This window comes from Eleutherodactylus coqui, chromosome 2 (genome assembly GCF_035609145.1).
Source record: "Eleutherodactylus coqui strain aEleCoq1 chromosome 2, aEleCoq1.hap1, whole genome shotgun sequence".
Taxonomy (NCBI): Eukaryota; Metazoa; Chordata; class Amphibia; order Anura; family Eleutherodactylidae; genus Eleutherodactylus; species Eleutherodactylus coqui.
Window position 1 is genome coordinate 277031789 of NC_089838.1, and position 24298 is coordinate 277056086.

Here is a 24298-nt window from a genome sequence, read left to right on the forward strand (position 1 = left end):
GTAGGAGGTTATTGTCTATACCACACAGACCACATCCCGGGGTCTACAAATACAATCCCCCTCTAACTTCAGTCTATTAAAAACGTAAACTTTATTAAGATTGCTTAAAAATGTAATTTAGTGATTTAAAATGAACCGCGGCTAATCCCTAGTTTTTCATTTATACTAAGGCTACTCAATAGCTTATTGTACTTTATCATTGACGATTGAATATAGAAGCATTGTTAGACTTGTTCGCTGTTTTAGTGATTGTGCTGATATGCTAGTGGTTTGCACAATAATTGTTAAGTGTAAACGTGTGCAGCGACTGAATGATCAGCGAAAAACCGTTAGATTATCGCTAATTGGATCATTCAGGTGGGCCTAAAAATAGTAATTTATCTGTTGCAAATCCTCTGGGAAAAATATGCAAATAAGGAAGATGGAACAATTGCTCTGCAGCTATTGGACAGCAGCTTTCCTGCAAATCAATGTCAGGGCCTTTAAAAAAGTCTTTATAACAATATTTGGGAGTTAATCACAAGCCAGAATCCATACACAGACAGCTGTTTCAGGGGGTTTGCCCCTCAGCAGTGTGCGGTAGGTTTCTGGTTTGGCCAGTGAGAGGCCTGTGACGTGGGTAGAAGCTGCAAAAAACAGATGGTACACAATTTTCAACCAAACCCTATTGCAAAAAAATGATTTTCAGCCTAAAATACATGCATTTAAATGAAAAAAAATGTATCCTCATCCAAAGGTGTCTATAGCCTTTAAGAAAATGAACATTTAACTCCCATTAGCCCAAACTAATGCGTCATTACTGCCTTTGGTTTGCTTCTTGATTCTAGTTATTACCATCATCCACAATTCTAGAGTATTTTATAGTCTGATAACTATACTAAGTACTTACCTCCAGCGCATATACTGGACGGCTCTGCAGCCAGGATTTCAATACAGGACATCTTTAGGATCTGCATGTTACAAAAGGATATACTGAGCTTAGTTTTATGAAAGTATTTTTGCATTACCTGTATATACAGTGCCCCTCAAAGATAGAAATCACAGAGCCCTATATTAAAATTTGCAGTGAGCCCTTTAAGCGCAGTTTACACGGCCCAATGATCAAGTGAGATCAATTGTCTACCTGATCATTGGGCTGCCTAAATATGCCCAAGATCAGCTGACAAACAAGCAAAATCGCCCGACTTTGTAGCATCACGTGCGAGGATTTTTGGGGGTGGGCTGGGGGTGGGGGGCTTGAAATATAAGCCTTACCCCGAAAATAACCTGTAACTAAAGGAAAAATAAATAAAGTATACATCACCTCTTCCGCACTGTTCGGGGCACTGCCAGAGCTTCTCCCCAGGTCCCAGCACTGATCTTCTTCTTTATCTTCTGGCCAGGGATTGAAAAATCCCCGGCTGCTGAAAGCGCTGGCTGTGACTGGCTGACACTTAGCAAATCACAGCCAGAGCTCGAAGAATGGCTGTGATTGGTTCAATCACTGCCATTCATCGAGCACTTGCTGTGATTGGCTGTGTCAGCCAATTACAGCTAGCGCTTCCAGGAGGCGGGGATTTTTGAATCCCCGGCCAAAAGAGAAGAAGTTCAGTGCCGGAACCTGGGGAGAAGCTGCGGTCGGGCTGACAGCTCGTCTTAGGTGATGTATGTATGTTTTTTTTTCGGGCAGTTGGGGCTTAGATTAGAGTTTTGACAGTAGCAATGCTACAAAATCGCGCAACTTTGTCGCCCGTGTGAAGGAGGCCTAATTGCCACATTTTGCTTATCATGGAGTGTTTTTATGCTCACATCAAAGACACAATTATCTGACAAACAAATTTGATGGTGGTCATGTTGACATGGCATCAGTTCTTGCCTGATCATCAGGGCGCTTTCACACTAGTGTATATCGGCGGATATACGCTCCCCATCTGATGCATTGGAAACCATCAGTTCAGATGTGTGCATCCCCGAAGGCTAAAAACGGCCCCGCAAAGATAGTGCATACAGTTCTGGAACTATCTTTTCTGGCCGGAATATTGCTGGTCCCATAGATGCCTATGAGAGTTGCCGGCAAAGGGAGGTGGGAGGGAGTTCAGCAGCGTGTCTGTGGCCTTGAGGGCTCATTCATACGGGCATGAAGATTTTTGGCCGTCCATGTTGCGGCCACAGTGCGGTCGAAAATCGCGTGAAAGGCCATTAAAACTCCCATTTTAACACCTGTTCAGACAATAATACGCCGCACCCGGAATACCATTGGGTGGGGGAGAAAGTTTAGTTCTGCTAAACTGCCTCCCCCTCTCCGCCCCCTCACTGGCTGTCGGCAAGGGGAGGGGGTGGAAGCCAGTGGGCTAAACTACCGCCCCCTTTCCACCCCTTATCGGCTGCCAGTAATGGGAGGGATGGGACGGGGCGGGAGCTTAGCACACTAGCTCCCGCCCCCTGCCATTTTAGACAGCCAGCAAGGAGCAGAGAGGAGGAGGAGGAGGAAAGGGGGTGGGAGTTTAGCAGACATGCTGCTAAACTGTCTCCCATCTCTCTTTGCCGGCAACTCCCATAGGCTCCCACAGGAGTCTATGGGACCAGCCGCATTCCAGCTACAAAAGATAATTCCAGAACTGTTTCCCAGATGGTGCAATAAAAACAGCCATCGGGAATGCGCACCGTATGTGCTATGTTTGCCGGCCGGCCGTTTTTACACATTGGGAATATGCCCATCTGAACTGTTGCATTGGTTTCCAATGCATCAGATGGGGAGCATATAGCGGCCAACCATGAAAATGTGTCCGATATTATGCTTGTGTGAAAGAGCCTTCAGGCTGTATAACAAGCCCATTATGTGAGCATAAAATTGCTTTCTGTTTAGCTGCTCATCACCCGCTGCAAACGAGCTCCGATCGGGATGCTTTACTGCTTAGCGTTCGTTACAGTGGGACGATTCTTGGCCTATGTTAAAGTACCTTCACTCCCCTTAATCACTTGCTACCAAATAATGGATGAACTGCGGCTGGGCTCTTGCTGCTTTAAAACGTATGCACAACTAGTTATACATTGTTGTAGAGCCTCACATGGGCTGCTAATGCTGCAGGTATCCCTGAAAAAATGTGCAGAATATGTATGAAAATATATTGACTATAGAGAAAACCAGTCACATTCTGAGTGCTTCCACTGAAAAATACCAATTGTTGTACATTTTTGCATCGAAGGGATTTTCCGAGCACCACTAATAATCCATTAAAGGGGTTTTCCATCTTTAAACTACTGATGATCTACAGTATCCTCCGCATAGCTCATCAATAGCTAAAGTTGGAAAACCCCTTTAATTTTTTGGGCTCTAAACACTTAGTGTCAATTCCCTATATTGCTTTGAATTGAATGATATATTTGGACTATATGCTGCATCCTTCAGGTAGAAAATATCAGAGCCAACATCATTATAGAACTGTCTGGTCATTCTGAGGGCTCAGGATGAAAAAAAATCAGCCACCATTTTCTTGTAGAATACCTGCCCAATAATCACCACGGCTAGTAAAAACAAATTCTGCCTCTAATTAATCACAGCAGAGGTGACTTAAACACTTCAATACTTGACTACTAGGGATGAGCGAGTATACTCGCTAAGGCACTACTCGCTCGAGTAATGTGCCTTAGCCGAGTATCTCCCCGCTCGTCCCGAAAGATTCGGGTGCCGCCGCGGGGCGGGGAGCTGCGGGGGAGAGCAGGGAGGAACGGAGTGGAGATCTCTCTCTCCCGCTCTCCCCTGCTCCCGGCCGCAACTCACCTGTCAGCTGCGGCGGCCCCCGAATCTTTATGGACGAGCGGGGAGATACTCGGCTAAGGCACATTACTCGAGCGAGTAGTGCCTTAGCGAGTATACTCGCTCATCTCTATTGACTACCCTTTGACTCTGAGGGCTCTTTCACACGAGCATATATAGGCCGCCATTTTTACGGCCGGCTGATATACGCTACCATCTGAGGCGTAAAAACTCGTAAAATCTAACGTTTGTGTGCCCGTTCAGACGGCATGGGCCCCGGCACATATACGCCGAGGCCACGATGCTGTTTCCCCTTCCCCTTCCCTCCCTGGCTCACCTCCTCTCTGGCTGTTTGCAATGGGAAGGGGTGGGGCAGGGGTGGAGCTAAGCTCCTGCCCCCTCCCCGCCCCTTGTCCACAACCAGCAATGGGAGTAGGCGGGATGGTGTGATACTTAGCTCCACCCCCACCCTGCCCCCTCCCATTGCAATCAGCTGGAGGAGAGGAGAGAAGAGGGAGTTTAGCAGTCAACCTACTAAACTACCTCCCACCTCCGGCTGCTGTCATGGGCTCCCTTAGGAGCCCATGTAGCAGCTGACGTATTGCGGCCCGAAAGATCGTTCCAGGACTATCTTTTGGGCCCGGCGAAAATGCGCCTGGTGCTATATTGGCCCAGCCAAGCACTTTTATGTTGTGGGTATACGGCCATGTGATCTGATGCATTGAAATCCAATGCATCAGATCATAGCATATGTCGGCAGACCGTGAAAATGGCGGGCTGATATACGCTCGTGTGAAAGAGCCCTAATAGTCATGTATCCACCCAAACATATTAGTAACCTCAGTTTAGTCTAAAGAAATGCACACTGACTGCAGATGCTGTAGTAGCAGTTTCAGAGATCTGTCTTACCGCAGGCAAGCTGGATATACACGGGCCAAGGACTGGGCACAAATGTTCGCAATAATGTTCGTTTTCCTGATTAATGGCCCATTTAATTATGCACACAATCAGCTAATGAATCAGCGAAAGCTCATTTGTTGGCTGGGCGTTTCTTTTGTGTGTGCATAAAACTGCTCACTAGTCAGCAGCCGTGGCTCTTGTGCACCTTCACATTTAATTGATTTGTTGGAAGTGCTGACTTTGCTTTTTGTTGCATGTACATTTGTGTAGGACTGGCTGACTAAGCTTTTGTTGTATAATCCATTCACCCATCTGTCACAGGTGCTTCAGTGAGAGTAATTGCTCAAAGAGAAGTGTCTATACAGTTAGGAACTCCTCCGATAAGATTCGCCTGGACATGGCAGATGGGACCACATGTTTTGATCAAAATGCACGCTAAGAATCTTGCTTGTTTTAATGTGGTTAGTATACACAACAGTTGTGCAATTTAATTCAGATATTAAATATGTATGAGTGCTGTAGCATGCGTTTTTGCTACTGCATTTGTTGCAGGCATGGCTTACATGCACCTTCATATTTAATTATTTTGTTGGAAGGGCTGAGTTTGTTTTTGTTGCATAACCAATATGATCATTGTCAGTTGATGCTCATTACCCTAGACAGATTGTCTGCCCATGTAAAATCACCTTTGGTGCAGACACAGCCTTTGTATTATTCTATGGCAGCATGGTGCAACATGAATAATACAAAGGTTCCTGTGCAAACACATGGAGGGAGGAGCAGAAGGTGAATTATCCTCATCACCTAATGTCAATGGATATGTATATTTTGTAGGAGTGCAGTATCTAAATTGGTAGGTAGAGGGCTATTGGTCAGCTGGTATGAGGAAATCTCCAGCACGGAAGGGGTTTCTGTTTCTTATTAATAAGCCTGTGTGGGTGTGACTGCAGAACAACAATTCCCCTTTGTTGCTGGTTTCAAGGTCCCTGAGGTGGGCCGTTCTGGTCCATTGGAGACCAAGCATAGCATTGGTCTAGTGTGCAACTCCTGCTGCTACCTGGGAGAACCAGGAGTCTGACGAGGGTGGAAGGCCTTTAGACCGGCACCCTGGATGGGTATGAGGTGATAGACTAAGACATTAAGCCTGTTGGCTAGTTAGGTGCAACAACTCAATGTTATTTAGCAGCCAAACAGTCATAACAGTATAAGATTGTCTTCTGTTGATTGACCTGGGCTGGACCTGCTCCACCGATCTGGTGGAGGAAAGATGGTCATCCCCAAAGTTATATATATATATATATATATATATATATATACATACACTGTATATAGATTGAAGGAGTCGAACTATCGAACTATCACCTCCAATAACTGGTGTTCATTCTCTGTCTTTCCATAAATTCTGAATTCCTGATCAAAGATTGTTGAATCGAGGATTGTAGACCCATAATATTGGGGAATTTGACTTTAATGTGACATGTAGTCTACAGTTTGTGAAAAGAAAAACACCCCTTTCCTTTTATTGGGTGCCGTATGCAATAATGAAGCAGTTATACAATACCACTCGTAGCTTCTGGAAAAATAATTATCCCAAGTTGCAGATTTTCACTGACATTTGCTGCAGAACCTTGGACATCAGCCATGACTTAGTCTGCTACCTCAGCGAGACCCTGACTTTATTATTCTGCTAGAGAACCTATAATTATTGTTTTTTTAGATATTTATCAGCATTTACGTAGCACACTAACCCACTTTTTACGCTACCGAGATGGTATCTGCTGACATTTGTTTTTCTCATTGAGCCTACATGCCTGAATCTGCATGGAACTTCCATACTTGCCTTCGGGGCTCTACAGATAGAGATCACAATCCTAGGCTATGATGAGTTTGTGCTCTGCTGTAACCTGCTTGGATGACATTATTTTAGAAGCAATTATGTATCATTTTGTATTAGTTATTTAAGGTGAATGTAAGCAAACCTGATAATTAAGCCAAATATACTGCCAAAATCTAAACTAGATAGTTTATGGTTAGGTATCACCGTGCCTTTGTGTTATAGGTGGAGTTATCTTGTAAAATAACTTTTCACATTTAGTCGAACTATGGAAATGGAGTATTGAATGTAACTAGAGATGAGCGAGCAAACATGCTAAGGGCAATTGCTCGAGCGAGCGTTGCCCTTAGCGAGTACCTTCCCGCTCGAGAGAAAAGGTTCGAGTGCCGGCGCGGGGGAGCGGTGAGTTGCGGCAGTCAGCAGGGAGGAGCGGGGGGGGGGGGGGGGGGTTGGAGGGGAGAGGCAGAGAGAGATCTCTCCTCCGTTCCATGCTCTCTCGAGCAATTGCCCTTAGCGAGTATGCTCGCTCATCACTAAGTGTAACCAAACGTAGAAGAGTCTTGAACATGATAGTTGGTATATATGTATATAAACTGCATAATGTCTATCTGCAATCTTCTAACATATTCGTCAAGAGATCACATTTGAGGATTCTGTAAACTTTGATCTCAAAGAATTAGAAAATTGCTTTGAGATCTTAAAGAAGGGCCAAATGTTTTCAGGCACTATATAGCACTACGATGCCCCTTTTTTTTTTGAAAATCACTGATGGTCTGAGCTAACATGGTCCTTAAATGTAAACTTCTGGCACTTATCTATGACACAGTACCTTTGCACTGAAAATTTATGTATTACTCATTTGCTTCCAAAGTGCAAAATTAAGCAACTTTCTAAATACTGTAGTCTTCATTTAATAATTTTCTACCATTTTGCTGCTGTAGAATCTGTATAACTCCTTCACCTAGCCAGCTGTCCTGCCGAATCAGATAGAACTGAAGTTGCTGAAAATGGTTGATTTCAACAAAAACGGTTGCTTTTTGGATGAAATTTAAGAAGGAGTAATTGTTTTGGTTGATTGTCATCATCTGGACATAAGTTGGCCACATTTAAACTTTTTTTGTCAGAGAGTAGGATAAAAGATCTTTAACTTTCATGAAAGATCTTTTGCCCACAAGGTACAGTATCTTTCATTGAAGGAATATTGATTGGCCCCTGTGTAATTGAACATGAATAGCCCTTTCAAGCGACTGTAGTGGCTAATATGGACAAAATGTGTACGGCTGTATCTGCAAAAAGATTGTTCAGCAGATGACCATTCAATGGGTGTTCAATCATCAACCTACTTCTTCTATCTAATGTCTGTGGACTCCTTTAGATAGGGCAGAAGAAAGATGAGCAATGTGTATATGAAGACTGGAGAATACATCCACTTTATCAGAGTGAGCAGATTACACAGGCTGTACATAGGGAGGTGAACACACAAAAGGCAGTTTACAGGAAGTAGAGGGTGAATCACATAAGCGGTGTGGAAGTTTCGAGAGAAAGTAGAGCATCCATGGCAAACTCTGCTGAATCACACACTCATCAGCGTCAATGTCGGTAAACATAAGGGAGAAGAGACTCTCATTGGCTGTAGTAGGAAAAAGTCATTGCAGGATTGAAGCTGAGCTAGTGAACCCTTCAGACTCCTGGATACATAGACATCACATCCAGCTATAATACTCAAGTGTTACTGGGAGGGACACGTCCACATGTGAGAAGTCTGAAACTAGGGGCATTTGCCAACTGAATATCAGGGAGTCTAAAAATAAATCAAGGAATAAAGTTTGACGTTTGAAAGTTAGTGCACTCTTTAACTTAACATGATTTTATACTTTACATTTATGGAGACGTAAGAACTGCAAACACTACATGGTAAAATATATTTAAATGAAAACTATATACAGAAGTTCCTTCATTTTCTATTTTAGAGGTACTAGAGTAGTATAAAAATGGTTGCGAAGTGGTTTCAACATTTAAGACATGACATTTTTGCTGCCCTATTACATGTGATAGCACTATATCTACTACATTTTTCTGGAACCTTGTTACAGTTATAATTATGCAAAAATTGACTAAGGAGATAACATTGACCTTGGCCAGCTCGGTCTGTTCTTATGTGAGGATAAAGCTATTCTAATGGTCTTCTAATGTACAAATTATATCAAGTTGGTGTTACTCACTGAGCCTATGATATCATGAAGAGCCTCAAAACCTCCATTTACAGGGAAGACATGGTCCTTGCTGTCAGCTATTCGAGCCAACTATGTACACAGGAGGAAAAGATAAAGAAATGATGTAAGAGAAAAAGAATCACATTCAAGTACTGTATTATGATTGTACAGTATCAAGGGCTTCATTCACATTGTGTCTCAGACCCTACCTATGATCTACCTATGATCTGTCAAAATGCTGAAGACAGCATTTTGACAGAACCGTAGATGGAACCATAGGCTGCCATGCTTTGGTCTACATTTCAGCAAGTTTCTGTTCATTTTCATCACTTTAGCCAGACAGAATAGCATAGTCCAGCATGGTCTGCTGAAACAAAGACCAAGGCTGGCAGCTTTGGTCTCCTTTCATTACTGGCATCCTATGGCTGCATCCAGGGTAGCATCTGAAATGCTGAAAGCAGAACCCCTAGATGAAGATTAGAGATGGCATCTAGGAGGATGCAATGTGAATGAAGCCTAAGTCTTAGCCTTAACCATTAAGCTGTAATAATAAACTATAATATTTTTCACCATTAAAATACAGAAAATGTCAGGATTCTGCACAACCCAGTTCAACAAGTTTCACAAACCTTAACTGCACACTAAAAAGGTCAAGGAAGTTGAGATATACAGAGCTATTTGACAGGATCTTTAAACTAGAGAATATATGGTTATCTCTGAGAAAATAGTGGCTCTGCAGGGTTAGAAAGTGTTTCATAGTCCGGTAAGGTCATTGCAAATCTAGGAAAATTTAACTTGACTGTAGTAACTTTTTTTTAACAATTTATCTATCTGAGTCCATTGAAAATCTATTGTTATCTTAGCACAACAAATGCCATTGTCAAAGCAATTGAAATGGCAAATGATGATAATGATGATGATGTCCTCCGCAATGTGTCCGTTGACTGCGACACCCTAGCTTCTGGCATGCATTCAAATGTGTGATGCAAAAGCAAACTTGGTCTAAAAGGTCCAGTCACAGGTGGCACAGTATAGTAGTCCACTAGAATTGTAGGTGTAATTATAGGAGGACTTTGAGTTAGTTTTCCGAATTTGGCGTTTGGCGTCAAGTTCTTCAAGGCGGGATTGTTCAAAGGCATTAGTGCTTATTTTGACAGCCTTTCACCATTCTGGTCTTCACTGAGTAAGTTCCTTCCAAGTGTCATGTGAAAAGCCACAGGACTTAAGGTGCCGCTACAAGACATCCTTATATCTAAGGTATTGGCCTCCCTTTCGGGAAAGTTCTGAATAGAACAAAGCTTTGGGCAGTCTTGAAGAGTCCATCTGCACCACATGTCCACACCATCTAAGTTGTCCCTGCATAAGCATGCATTCCATGTCAACCAACTTGGTTCCACGTAATAAATGCCGAATATCACCTTTATAAAGGCACCCCGTTTGAGACACATAGAGCAGTAAAGGTAATATAATTGCCTTATAAACCAGGAGCTTAGTTTGTAATTTGAAGTTGTGCAATTTCCAAACACTTTGATTGAGTTTGCCAAAGGCAGCAGCAGCCTTGTCAATACATGAAGAGATTTACAACTCGAGACGATTGTCGCTTCATATCGAGCTTCCAAGATATCAGAATGTCGATACTTCTTCTATCACTGTGTCGCCTAGGAGAAGAGCATTATCTCCCATAGATGTAGATATTGAGGGTTGTTTCAGGACCTTGGTTTTTGATGCATTTATCACAAGGCCAAATTGGCGACATGAGTCATCTAAATAGCTCAACTATAACTGCAGGTTTTCCATGCTGTCAGCCATAAGGCAAACGTCATCGGCATACAGTACTACAGTACTTCAATTATAGACCGTTGTTCCACCTTGCGTTTAGTTTTAAAGTGAGACAAGTCAAAGACTCCTATCGTATCTCACGCTTATCATCATTTGTTCATGACATTTTTTCGGGGTTTGTTCAGCACAGAAGCAAAATAAACAGCAAATAAAGTAGGAACCATTACACAACCTGTTTCACTCCACTAGAGACTGGGTCCATTGAAAGTCTATTGTTACCTTAGCACAACAAATGCCATTGTAAACGCAATCAAAATGGCAAATAAACTGTAACACAAAGTTATCTTGATATGTTTAAAGTCAAGTTAAATTTTGCTACATCTGTACTTTGTAAGTAAGAGGTAACAGCTCTGAAGGTAAAATTAAAACTTCATGCTTTATTGAGAAACAGTTTTAAAAAACGTATGCAAACCATAAAAGAGTTGACATATCCTACTCAGTAAGTTGTATACAATAATTTGAATTGCATGACTGTTGGCTCTGCGGATCTTGTCATATCAGTCGTGTAGTTGGCACATTATGATGGCATCACTGGGATTTTACCTTTTTAACAACGTAACTAAGGCCAGGTTCACATGTGCTCTGGAGCCTCTGCTCGGAGGTTCTGTCACATATCCGGCACAAAATACCGGTAATAGTGGTATTTCTGCTGATAAATAGCTTGGCAGCTAGATGGAAACCGAAACGGACCACAATATAGTCAATGGGGTGCGTTTGGTGGTGTTCAGTTCAGTTATAAGATGGATCTGTTCAACCAGAGGATTGAACAGAGCAGGAAAATGGAACCCCCCCGAGCGCAGATGTTAAAGCAGCCTTAGAATCTCACGTTCATAGATATTGTTGAGAAGCACTAGATCAATGTATAGGATGTGGATCTGTTTTTCTACAGCTTTGTTAAATTTACATAGTCTGTCTGCTTTAGTTTTCTTTGCTAGGGCTACCAGAGGAACACATTTGGCACATGTGTTTTTAATTAGCAGGAGACTGCAAAAAGGGCAACTGCCTACTTGGTTCGCAAACTATTTCTGGAAACATATGGACAGGTAGGCTCTACAGGCCGGTTCATATGGTATGGTGCTGCATGGTGGCCTGTGTTATTATGTCCGTGCGTTGGTGTGACCCAGTGCCATGGGGCTGAGCCTGGCAGCAGTGGTGTTGTTGGAGAACTTGGTCGCTACTCCTGTGGGTGCTGTGCTGTGGTGGCAGGAGTCGCCATGCAGTACTGCACCCTGTGGTGTAGGGACCCTCTAAAAAGAGATTACCATGAAGTGGCTAATGGCTCATACAATTTGATCACAATGTAACAAAGCCTAATGTTTATTGATATTACTGAGAAGCTCAAGATCAATGTATAATATGTGGATGTCTGCCCATGTCTGTTTTTCTACAACTTTGTTGACTTTTTTAAGCCATGAATGTAAAGAAGCCATTAAATACCTGTCTGCAATACATCATCTGTTTAATGTAATATAATACTGTATATCTCAATATGCACTTCTGTTATTTTGTGTATTTCTGTGATACATTGTGTCATCTTCTTGGGCTGCAGCCAGGCGTAGATGGCGTCGGGAAGAAAATAACTGCAAGGCATAAACTGAACCCAAAAGACAAAGCATATTATTTTCTCTTACTTCTTCACAGAAGATTAAATAGACAGAATACCTGAGTCTCATTGAAGTCTTTCACCCCCACACAATACACCTGGGCACCCAAATCACGCGATCTGTTTGCCTGAAAGATTAAAATAAATAGCGTTACATGTTAAAAACCAAAGGATTAGAGTGAAGATTCATTTATGAGTCACTTTTTAAACTTATTTTATACTTTCTTTTACTCTGTACAGTGAACAAGCTTCTCTTAGATGGAAACCATCAAGTCATGTAAGCTGATGCTGATGGATCCCATTATGGATTCATGTTTCTTGGAGTTGTACAGCTGTGTCTGCGAATTTCGTTAAGGACTCGAATTTCTCATGACACACATTCAATACATTATTGTAAATGGCAGGATGGTACAATGTCTCTACAGCGTCACCTATTAAAAGGCAGCATTACTACATGTCAATGTCTAACTGTTTAATAGGCCATGTAACATGATTGGTAATATAAGCCAAGGCTAGAGTCTTCTCCAGAAGGAAAACATAACCATGTCCTCCCGGAGAAGATTATGTTTTTGGTTTAGAATCCCAGTCATTCTTACAAAAGTCTGTTAAAAGGTCTGACAGTAACTTTCTGAAATGCTGTCTTCTAATGGATTTTTCACACGGGACAGAATATCCCGCAACAGCATTACAGAATATTCTGCCCGGAATTCCGCATGAAAATCCACACTGTTAACCAGATTTTGATGCGGAATTGCCAGCAAAAGTCTGCTATTTTGAATTCTGCATCACTACCGCCACAATGCCACCAAAATGCAGTTGCAAAATATTCTATCCCATGTGAAAGATCCCTTATAAGTGGTGCTGTAGAGCCATCATTCCATCCTTCCGTTTGCATAAACTTCCCAGAGAAGCATCGTTATAAGGCCCAATGTCCACGGGCAGATTGGAATTGCGTAATGTGCACGGGGCATCCGTGCAGATGATCTGCAGTTCTAGCCGCCCATAGGGAAACATGGGTGTTTGCACCTGAATTAAAGCATACAGATTTGATTTGTGGATCTTTGGGTGTGGAAATCAAATCACAGCATGCTAAATCTTAGTGCAGTTCCCGCATTAATGGCTTCCGTTCAAGTCAGCTGACACTGCAGATGGGCCACGGATTCTGCAGGTGAGCAGGAGTTTGAAAAAAAAAAAAAGTACTGCGCATGTGCGCCTGCACGCCAGCTGGCACACTTGCACACATCCACAGTATAGAAAAAAGAAGACACAGACAGGTAAGCAGGGTCCTAAGCCGCGGGCAGCTTGGATTCCGCTGTGGGCTCCCGTGGACATGAGGCCTAAGTCTCTAACAATATACTCTGAATTAAGCTAAATTCACACAAGTGTGCCCATGCTTCACCCATGAAAATCGGCAAAAAAAAACATTGGAGGGCACATGGTTGCAATCAGTATGCTATCCAATGTTCACAGGTGCCCAATATTAGGTGTGCTAATCTTGTCTGTGAAAACGGACGAGAGTAGGACATGCTGCAATTTTTTTGAGAATAGTATCATTGTCTATTATGGATCCATGTACTGTCCATGAAATACGCAAACCACGCACAGAGAGATAAGAACTTACATATAAATGCTTAATGCTTGCATTGGGCATTCATACTAAAGGGTAGTGATGAGTGAGCATTTGATCAGTTCGGCTGGTTCACCAAACTTTTGCGAAAGTTTGAACCAAGCCAGAAGTTCACCAACCCCCCCAAATCTGCTGTATAACACTATTTAAGAGCCATAAAAGCTCTGTATAACATTCTAGGAGTGTTATACACAAGTGCTCATGACTAGTGTTGAGCGAACTGAACCAGTAGAACCCTGTTTTGAGAAGAACTTTGCTAATAGCTCAGTTTAGGTTCATGCCGAACCAAACTTTTAGCAAAGTACAACTTGAAACAGAGTAATACTGCTTCGGTTAGCTCAACTCCACTAAGGGGTTTTTTCTGTTTAAGGTAAAGGTGTTTTCCAGGAATAAACTATTCCTAACCCAGAATAGGTCATCAATAGTTGATCAGCAAGGGACCACTGCTTGGCATCAATTTACTTGAAGTCGTGCACACGTCATACATACCATGGCACAATGGTCTTATGAATGTTGACGCACTTGACTTACTAAATCTTCTATAATGTGTTTCACATTCATGACATTATATTCACAATCGATGACAACAAGTTTTAGTCATTTACAGACTGATCTGTACCTCTCGTTCTGCATAAAAAAAGTTGTCCTCATGCAGTTCCCCATCAGTCAGTGCAATGATAACACTTGCCGTCCTGTAACCTGCACAGATGAAAGCATGAAATATGGTTTTATGCCTGCAATCATGTGTATGAAACCTTGTGAATAGGAACAAGTGACCACGGAAACATTTTTGGTCTGCAGTATGTTTTTTATGGTAACAGAATCCTACAACATGACTGACCAATAAGAACCAAAATGCTGCTAATATTGTATTTCCTTAGTTTCACTATTTCAGGCAAAGTCCTATATTGATTAAGACTGGGGAATTTCTTCATAGTATGATTGCTTTAAAGCTAATACTATACATGACATTTTTATAGGGATGATAAATTTTTCACCAATCACATAAAGGGTCGATAAAAATGGCCAATAGTTGTATTGAATCCACAGAATAGTTGTATTGAATCCACTGCACGGTCCACGTACCGACTTTTTCTTTTTTTTGGGGGGGGGGGGGGGGGACAGCATGGGAACTAGGAGACGGAAAGTATTAAAAAAATACATCCCTGGACTCCTTAAGACCTGCTTTATGAGCACCACAACTTAGTTTGGTGCTCATAGCTGGTGTCAGGTCCTCTTTAAAGGTATTCTCTCACCAGGTTCATAAAGTCATGGAGGCGGGCTGTGTCGGTTTCTCCCCACCCCTTTCATGTAGACTGGCAGTTGGGTACTCCATTACGTCTGTGGTTATGTAAGGGTTAAGTATCATTTATTATTGTGTATTCTGTAAGTAAAGTGTTGTGTTGTTATGCTGTTCTGATGTTTTCTTCTTTGCACTGTGTAAGGTTGTACTGACAAGGTATTCCAGCCCTTAGTGAGTTCTAGTCACCTAGCAACAGCCCATGAAGTAGTTAGTCTGGTTCAGAGGACCTGTGATTGGTAGAGTCCCTTGATAGGCTGTGTTGGGGTGTAAGTATGAAAGGAGAGAGTGGGTGGAGCTAAGTCAGTCTTCTTAGTTAGAGAGTCAAGTTAGAGAGAAGTCCTAAGAGAGACCAGAGAGGAACAAGTAAAAAGCCAGTGTGGTGGGAAGGAAAACATCTAAAGTGTGAGTACTAAAGAACAAGAATTGTTATATAGGCACAGCCAGGGAGTGAAGCTGAAAGGAAAAGCACAGAGTCCCCTGAGCAGAATGCAGAAGTAGTCAATGCCTGCAAATGTAACTGTTTAATGCCAACTGTCAAGAGCAAGTAAATGTGAACTCTCCTTTGCGTGTTGGAAAATAAAGTTGCTTTCTAGTTTACTGTACAACCCGACCCCTGGAGACCCTGCCCATCTATTCCATCTGTAACATCTGCACTGAAGTACCACACTAAGTATTTCAGGCAAGACAGAGGTTCTAATCCCATTTTTGTTTAGTTCTCCACTTTTTGTATTTTATGATATTGCTTGGAATGGGTCCTTACTAGAGATGAGCGAACCTACTCGTTTCGAGTAATTACTCAATCGAGCACCGCGATTTTCTCGGGTGAAAAGATTCGGGGGGCGCCGGAGGGCGGGGGGGGGGGGGGGGCGTGGCGGAGCGGGGGTAGCAGCGGGGAACAGGGGGAGCCCTCTCTCTCTCCCTCTCCCCCCACTCCCTGCTGCAACCCCCCACTCACCCACGGCACCCCCAAATCTTTTCGCCCGAATACGGAAGTACTCGAAAATCGCGGGCGAAAAAGGGGCGTGGCCGAGTAGGTTCACTCATCTCTAGTACTTACCCATACACGGACTGGCGTCATGACAAAGCAACATCTTCCCCTACCTAACTCACCATCTTATCCTGCCCGACCCTGCAACAACACCTGCCAAATTTACCACTGCATGTAGCATACTGCTCAGGAGCCATCATGCCTACCATCTCATTCCCTGCTGCTTCCTCCCCCTTGTTGGTCTGTGCTTGGTCTCGCCTGTCACAGAAAGAGCTGGCACTCTGCATTCTGCGGGTAAAGAGGAGCCAGCACAGCCCGCCTCTATGACTCGGAACTCAGCTCTGTGTGAAACTTCATGCATCTGGTGACAGAATCCTTTTATCGGTACCATTTTGGGATACATATATACTGTATGACTTTTAGTAAGTTTTTTTTGAGGGGAAGGGTGAAAAACACAAATTGTTCAATTTTTTTTTACAGCATTCACTATGTGGTATGAATGATAACTTTTTTTCTGCAGGTCGGGACAATTACGACAATACCAAAATTATTTTTTTAGGCTCTTCCACTTTTGCACAATAAAAATCCTTTTTTTGGAAAAATAAATTGTTTTTAGCATTGCTGCATTCAAAGACCTATAACTCTTTTTTTTTCATTTTTTCCATAGACGGAGCTGTGTGAGGGCTTCTTTTTTGTGATGAGCCGTAGTTTTTATTGGTGCCATTTTGGGATACATATGAATATTTTGATTGCTTTTATTGCATTTTTGGGAGGCGAAGTGATTAAAAAAGCATTTTGGCTTTGTTTTTGTTTTTTTCTCTTGCCTTCGCCATGTGGAATAAAGAATGTGTTCAATTTATTGTATGGGTTATTATGGATGTGATGATGCCAAATGCATTTTTCTCTTATTTATTTTTCTTAAAAAAGGAAATGGGCGGAAAATTGAGTTTTTCTTAAACACAGATTTCTTATTTACTTTTTATTTATCTCTTGGTGACTGGTGACCATGCAAGGGCTTTTGAGAAAGCCACTACACAGAAAAAAGAGGACTTGGATTGAAACCCTGGTTACCGGCTAATGGTTTTGAGAAAACCCAATATACGGGTACTGGACTTTTAACGCAATATTACTAATGTAGATCCTCTGTAATAGCTGTCTGGTACACGATTATGAGTCAGTCGAGAACGGGTGGTGGGAATCAGCCCAGCTGCGATGCTGAAAAAAGGAGGAGCCTCGCCCTGTGGGCTTTTGACACCCTTGCAGATACCCGCCTTCCACCAATCCGGTAAACTTTGATGGGGCGGAGCTAAATTCCACCCGCCCTCTCCCATTGCAAATAGTGGTCAGGGGCGGAGAGCGGGCGGGAGCTCAGTGCACTACTCCCGTCCCACCTCTTTCCACTGCAGAGAGGGACAGTGTATATCGGCGGTCGTGACAACCCGGCTGATATACGGACGTCTGAATAAGCCCTATGGCTATTGCCAACAATAAGATATATTAAAACACGTAAAAAAATGAATCAGTCGCATACCTCTGTGGTTCTCGTGATAAATCTGTTCACTCGCCTGGATAAATTAGAAAAAAAAAACATTACAAACTTGAGCAACTTAAATGACAAACAGAACTAAAGTTATTATTATTCTCATAGTGTTGTTGTTGAGGCCCCATCACATTTACATGCTAGTCCTCATCAGAGACAGTGGCGTGTAAACCATAGTGATGCCACTGCAGCTGCCTGGGATATGCGATGGGGCTTGCCTATGGCCAAAAGATCATTGTGCACATATGTGGATGAGGTGGGGGGCACAAAATGGAAAATCAAGGAAGGGTAATGAAGGTAAGTATACAGTATTGAAAAGTTTTAATAGATACGCCACATTTAGTACTCCTCAACAGGGCAACCAACTCTAAGGGCTAATTCCCACGGGCAGATTTCCACCGCGTATTACGCGACGGAAATCCGCTGCATTGCCCCGCAGCTATTAGGTTCTATTGAACCTAATAGTGCAATGCTCACAGTGCGGATTTCCACCGCGGAATTCCGCACCATGAAATCACACGTACTCAACCGCGGCATGTTCTATTTTGCCATGGGCGTACGTGCGGACGGCTTCCATTGCAGTCAATGGAAGCCGTCCGACACGCTATCTTCCGCTGTAGCACAGCGGAAGAAAGCGTGAAAACGCTTCCTCGCCTACTGCCAGCCGCGTCATGTGATGCTGTGGGCATGTCACATGACGCGGCCGGCACGTCACAAGACACTGCCGGCGCGTCATGCGTTCTACTGTGCATGCGCTCTGGAACATCATGCGGGACATCAGGCGGCGGATCTGGAGGTAAGTATGGGATCTCTGGGGGGGGGGGCACCATGACGGGCTCCGCTGCGGAATCCCACTTGCGGAGCCTGTCATGGCTGTGTGCACTAGGCCTAAAGCCCTGCTAAGGATATGGATATGTTAGGAGCTCCATGGATGTGGTTTACATAGTGAATGTATATATATATGCAACTGCGTCTTATATTCAGAAAAATACAGTATTTCTATATAAAAACAATATATCAATTTGGTATCGTTGTACTCATACTGACCCACAGAATAAAGATGTTACTTTTACTGCACCATGAGTGCCTTAAATATACCCATCCACCCTCAAAATGGTTTAATTGTGTTTTTTTCCCACTTCACCCTGATTAGAATTTTTAAAAAAATCTTCCAATATTTTATACAATATGTTACAATATGTTTTATACAATATGTCTACTGACATATTATTCCTGCAAAAGTAAAATCCTCACGTAGAGATGTCACCTGAAAAATCAAAAAGTTATGATTTTTTGAAATTGAGGATCCTAGAACTGCATAATGTAAGCTGGACACAGGAGCATCAATAACCCCTGCTCATCAAACGGTTTATGTGTTTTCTCTTAGTCCTAACAGCAGCACAACTATGGGGTTAATTCTGCCCCCCCCCCCCCATCCCCGTGTACTAACAAGACAGGTGGAACTTTTAATGAATCAAATTAACTACATCCTCCTGACCCTATAAGACGGATGTCTAGCTCATCCCACACTGTGTTTATTATAAAGTAATAGTATATAATTAGGGAGGAAAGTTTGTGCTGCTGTTAGGACTAAGGGAAAACAGATTAACTATCATAATTAATGCTTCTCTTATGTCCTACAGCTGCCTGTTAAGAAAATTGTAGATCAATGTATCAGTTAATTATTCTATATTGCATTGTAGACTAGGAATATATAGCAGTGAAGGGGTTAAACGAAACTCTTCTATAGGCCTGCATGTCTTCTGAGGAAGAAAGATTAGAAGATTAGACAGTCTATTAAATCACTCATGTATGTTTATAGTATAACATACACAGGGAGAAGTGACTAGACTATATGGCACCTTCCCAGGCCTTCCTTCTCCCTGAATTTATGACGGTCTTATTGTATGTAATAGATACACTTAAGGAGGTGTAACTTATGTTAATCACTTTTATTTTAAGCCTATCATATATCCTTATTCACCTTGGAGGTATAAACTTTTGCTGTGATGTCATTTATAATATATAATCTTTGACCACCTTAAAATTAAAGCAGAAATCATCTGATATAGCTCAGGCTAGTGTGATGTGTTTCTCCTGGGCCCAGACTTCTGCACGGGATCTGGGACCGTCTTCTCTTTGATAAACACATAAATTCTCCTTACATTTTTGGTCCTTCGAGCCGGAATCACTCACTGCAGAGGGAGAGGACAGCCTGGCTGTGAAAAGGTGGGTCTGAAGTACTCTCCGATCATTAAAAGACCTCCGTCTTGCTTAGACGTAATTAGAGGCCAGTCGGGCATCCTGTCTGAAACAGTGACGTTTTTCCGAACTAGCCGGAGAATTTGGAAGCCTCCCAGATATCGTGTAGTAAGTATAACAATGGTTAAACTTCTCTTCTCTCTTCTTCTTCTTCTGTATACTTTAGTGTTAGTAGAATTTACAATGTGTATTGTAAATGAGAGGCAATCATAGACGAAGGGACAATAGCAGTAGTCTATGTGAAATGTGTAAGGTAAATGAGAAGTATAGACGAATGGGTTGCCAAAGGGGCAATAGCAGTAGTCTATGTGAGACCATAGCCATTGTGAGAAGGCTACAGGAAAGAATTAACTCCGTGCGACACGTAAAAAGTGGTTAGATGACGTCATGGGACACAGGGGTGTCCAGGAACTTTACTTCTTATCTTTCTATTACTTTCTCTTTGATATTGTGTTATAGAGTAACTAAGAATATGAAGAGGGCGGCCGCCTACTAACATAATGTACTATTTGTATTGCTGTCTTATATTGCATGAAGCGAATGTGTGAGTGATTGAGATGAGTGGAATAAATAAATAAATTAAAAGTTCTAGTTGTAAAGAATTATGTGATAAAATACGGACAAAATCAGCTAAAAGATCAGCAGAAATACGGATTATCCGCTGCTGAAGTCTGGTTAAAAGAAGCCCCAAACTGTCACGCCCATATAAAAAGAGACGCCCGACAGTTTGATGAACAATTCAAAGGGTTAATGGGGAGTTCCAATTGAATGGAAAATAGAGAGAGCAGATAGAATAATTCTATGGCCAGATTGGAGTTCTGTAGAAGGAAATTAGAATGAGAGGGGAGGAGATGGTAGACCCCTTCCATAGTATAATCAGGGGGCATGAGAGATGATCCTAATGCTGCATATAATCAGCCATTAAGGAACACATTAGTAAGTGCAGTAAAGAAGGAAATAGGAGGTTATATAATGAGATACATAGTTACCCTGAGGATGGGATCGTTGCAGGATGTTTTGCAATATGCAAAACATGCAGAAAAGTGTTACAAAGAAAAGGGTCAGAAAGTGAGGTTTTTTTTTTTATACAGGGAGAGGAATGTGATATGATGGTTCAAGAAAGTAAGAGAGGTCATTGGACAGCGAGAGGATGTGAAAGTAGAGACAGAGGAAGAAGCAGAGGTGGGATGCAGCTCAATGTGTGTTTGAATAATGGAAGTCTAGTGATTTTGCCTGAGAGTGCCCTGAGAAACAATGTTCTCAGCCACCTTGGGGAAAAATGACTAGGAGGGGTCGATGTACAACACTTGGAGGATCTCATGGCAATCTCCACTGCCTGAGATAGATCTCCTGGTGAATGGGCGGATGATTACTTTCCTGGTGGGCTCAGGAGCGACCAGGGCATTAATACATCCCAATATGTGGCCAATGTAAAATGTGTTAATAGTCATATCCTGGTAAGAGGGGTTAATGGCCGGACCCACAGGGAATCCCTCTCTGAACCAGTTATAACAGACCTAGAGACAAATAAGCCTGTGAAATGTCAGATTATATAGTCCCGAATATGTCCAGTAAATGTGTTGTAATGAGATATTATGATAAAATTAGGTATACCTTCACCAGAGTACCTCAGGGCTGCTGTGAATCTCCAACAATTGTCTCCCAGGCTATGTCAGTACACTTAGCCCAGTTCCAGCCTCTTAGAGGTAGTCAGCGACTACTGCATGTTGGTAGTCAGCAGCAGACAGTGGAGAGAATTGTGGGGGGACACAGTCGTACTCTTGAGGTTTATTTATGAGCAAGGCCATAAAGTAAACATGTAGAAACTCCAATACGGTCAGCAAACGGTTAAATATTTGGGGTATAACCTGTCAGATGAAGGTAGGCAAGCAATTCTGGAGGTCCCAAAACTATGAGCAAATGATCTCCTTTTTGGGAATGAGAATGTTACGTGTGCTGCTGGGATTTGTTGTTCTATTGTGTTTCCAGCAGCACAGCACTCACAGGGTTAATGATTGAGCTGGCTGGGTGTGGTGCTGTCTGCTAGCCAATCCCCTGGTCAGTCTATATGGCCCCTCAGGTGGGCCGTCATGAATGCTTGTCTGGTGAGGGTTGCAGTGTGACTTGGTTCATGTCCGTTTGTACGTTTAAATTCTGTCAGTTTTGTGTTAGCTTGCTGTGTGTCCTGCTATCGGTGTCCTGTCCTGTTGCAGCGTGCGGTGTGAACGCTGTCTGGTTCTGCTAGACTCCTGGTTAGTGTAGGGACTAGCAGTATAACCAGGAGCCGTGAAGCGGCCTGCTAGCTTTCAACATCTTGTACAACATGTCAACCAATACCTGGTATTTATATTCAGCTTCCAATCTGTTACTAGTGGTTGCATGTTGTATGCAGTGTATTCTGGGTCTGTCATGTGGCATGTGAATGCATCCTGTTCTGGTGTGTGGCTCCTAGGATCAGCTAGGGCCCAGATCCGAAGACCGCTGGGCTGCCCTTATTAGGGCAATGTCCCCGCTTAGGTAGGGCCACTGTCATCCTCCCTTGTAGCACAGGGTCAGTTGCCTGAAACCGGTGTGAGTCCCGTGTGACCCTGGTGATACCCGTGTGCGTCCCCTCTGGTCATGATCATGTGGGTTCCGTGCTTTGCTTGCCCACACGATCGTAACAGACAAACTTCTACAGCTCCTGGATCTCAAATTCTGCATCTCTGACAGCGCTTCTTACCAGAATCATCTATGATGACCCTCTGGCTGCAGCCGGCAGGATCCAGTGAGATGGGCCTCTGAGGAAGCCTTTGTCAGGTTAAGACAGACTCTGGTGGGCACACCAGTCTGGGGGGCTGCTGAACTACAGCAAGCCCTTTGTGCTAACTGTTGACTCAGGAGAAGGATATATAACCTCTGTGTTAACTCAGGAACACGGTGGAAAACAGACTGCTGGCATACTACTCTTGCAGATTAGATCCAGTGGCCGAGCGCTCCCAGCCTGTGTACAAGCGGTAGTCAGACCTTCTGCCACTATAGTGCTGTCCCCCCACACACTGAGTACCGTACGCAGTTAGTTATACTCATATCTCAGTCCTCGTAGACCTCCCCCTGCAGGACACTACTGCTCACAGCCGCACCTGACAACCTAGGGATGTGCTACGCTCCATCCATCTGCCTTACTGCCTATTTCTTCAGACGGTCCTCCATACAACTGTCTAGGAGAGATGGCACATGAGGTGTTACTCAGACCAGATCTGCAGGAGGTATCTCTTGTAGATGCTGAATACACTCTTTGTAGATGGGCTGTACATCTCCGTTAAAAAAAAAAAAAAAAAAAGCTATCTTACCTAAATTGTTCTTCAGATGTGCAGCAGTTTTGAGCCATGGCCTGTGTCATGTCTCAACAGGGGGGATGGTAGCACTCATATGGACAGTATTCACAGCCTAGGGGTTTACAAACTACTCTAAAAAAAATTTTTTTGTCTTGTATTATTTGTGCTAAACAATGCAGAAGGGAGTATAAGACCAGGAGGGGGCGCCGTCCTACACATGGGGGATGCTAGGAGAGCTCTGAGTGTAACTTCTATAGAAGGAGTGACGAGCGCCATACTGGTAGATCTGCTCCCTGACCTACTGACTGCAATCCCTGCTAGCCGTCATAAACCAGCCCTGCAGTCACACCGTTTCTGCAGTCACACGGCTAAATGTCTGACCATTGTCTATGTGTATAGCATCCCTCACTCTTCACTTCGCCATACCGTGCACATCTCCACCCCGCCATACCGTGCACATCTCCAGCCCTTTACCTTCTGTATCACCCCATTACCTGTAGTATGTAAGCTGGTTGGAGCAGGACCCTCATCCCTATTGTTCGCATTGCCTGATTACTATGTAACCGTGGTTCTGTAATGTTTGTACTTCTGTCTTTCTGTATCCCCTGTCTATGTAAGCGCTGCGGGATATGTTGGCGCTATACACAAAGATTATTATAGATGTGTGTCAGATGAGGGACTTGTTGGCATTGCACACAAAGGGGTAAGGCGTGGCTAGATGCTTGCCTGGCTTGATAGTACTCCTAGTCAGGCCACGTCCCTGGTGGCCATCTTAGTGCTAGTCATGGCCTGCGGCCATTTTAGTACCTGCTGTAATACCTTCGGCCGCCGCCCAGACGCCATCTTGGCTCCTTACATCCCATAGCTGTACCTTCTACCTGGCATCCCAATGCTTGCACTTGTAGTACACAACACCAGTGATTAGTGCCTTCTCTGAATTGCATAGGAATAGTCAGCAGCCTCCATCACTGTCCTCTGTGTGTTGATGATATGTTGTCTATCTTATTAAGTGTGTGCTATAAGATGGGGTCAGCTCACAAATGGTTAAATCGTCTGTTACATGGGAATGCTTCTTTCACCCTCGCCCCCACCTTTTAGCTTTAGAGTTCAGTGAGGGAGGGAGGGGGTATGTGACT

At 43.2% G+C, this 24298-nt stretch overlaps 1 protein-coding gene across 1 annotated transcript in view; it reads right to left on the reverse strand.

Moving 5' to 3' along the window:
* Positions 1–24298, reverse strand: part of ANTXR1 (ANTXR cell adhesion molecule 1) — a 222201-nt gene that overhangs the window by 135072 nt on the left and 62831 nt on the right. Inside the window, exons 5-9 of the mRNA XM_066593054.1 lie at positions 17575–17608; positions 14372–14451; positions 12185–12253; positions 8693–8773; positions 890–950 (exon numbers count right to left, since the gene is read on the reverse strand). Coding sequence (XP_066449151.1) covers positions 890–950; positions 8693–8773; positions 12185–12253; positions 14372–14451; positions 17575–17608 — 325 coding nt within the window. The remainder of the gene's footprint in view (positions 1–889; positions 951–8692; positions 8774–12184; positions 12254–14371; positions 14452–17574; positions 17609–24298) is intronic.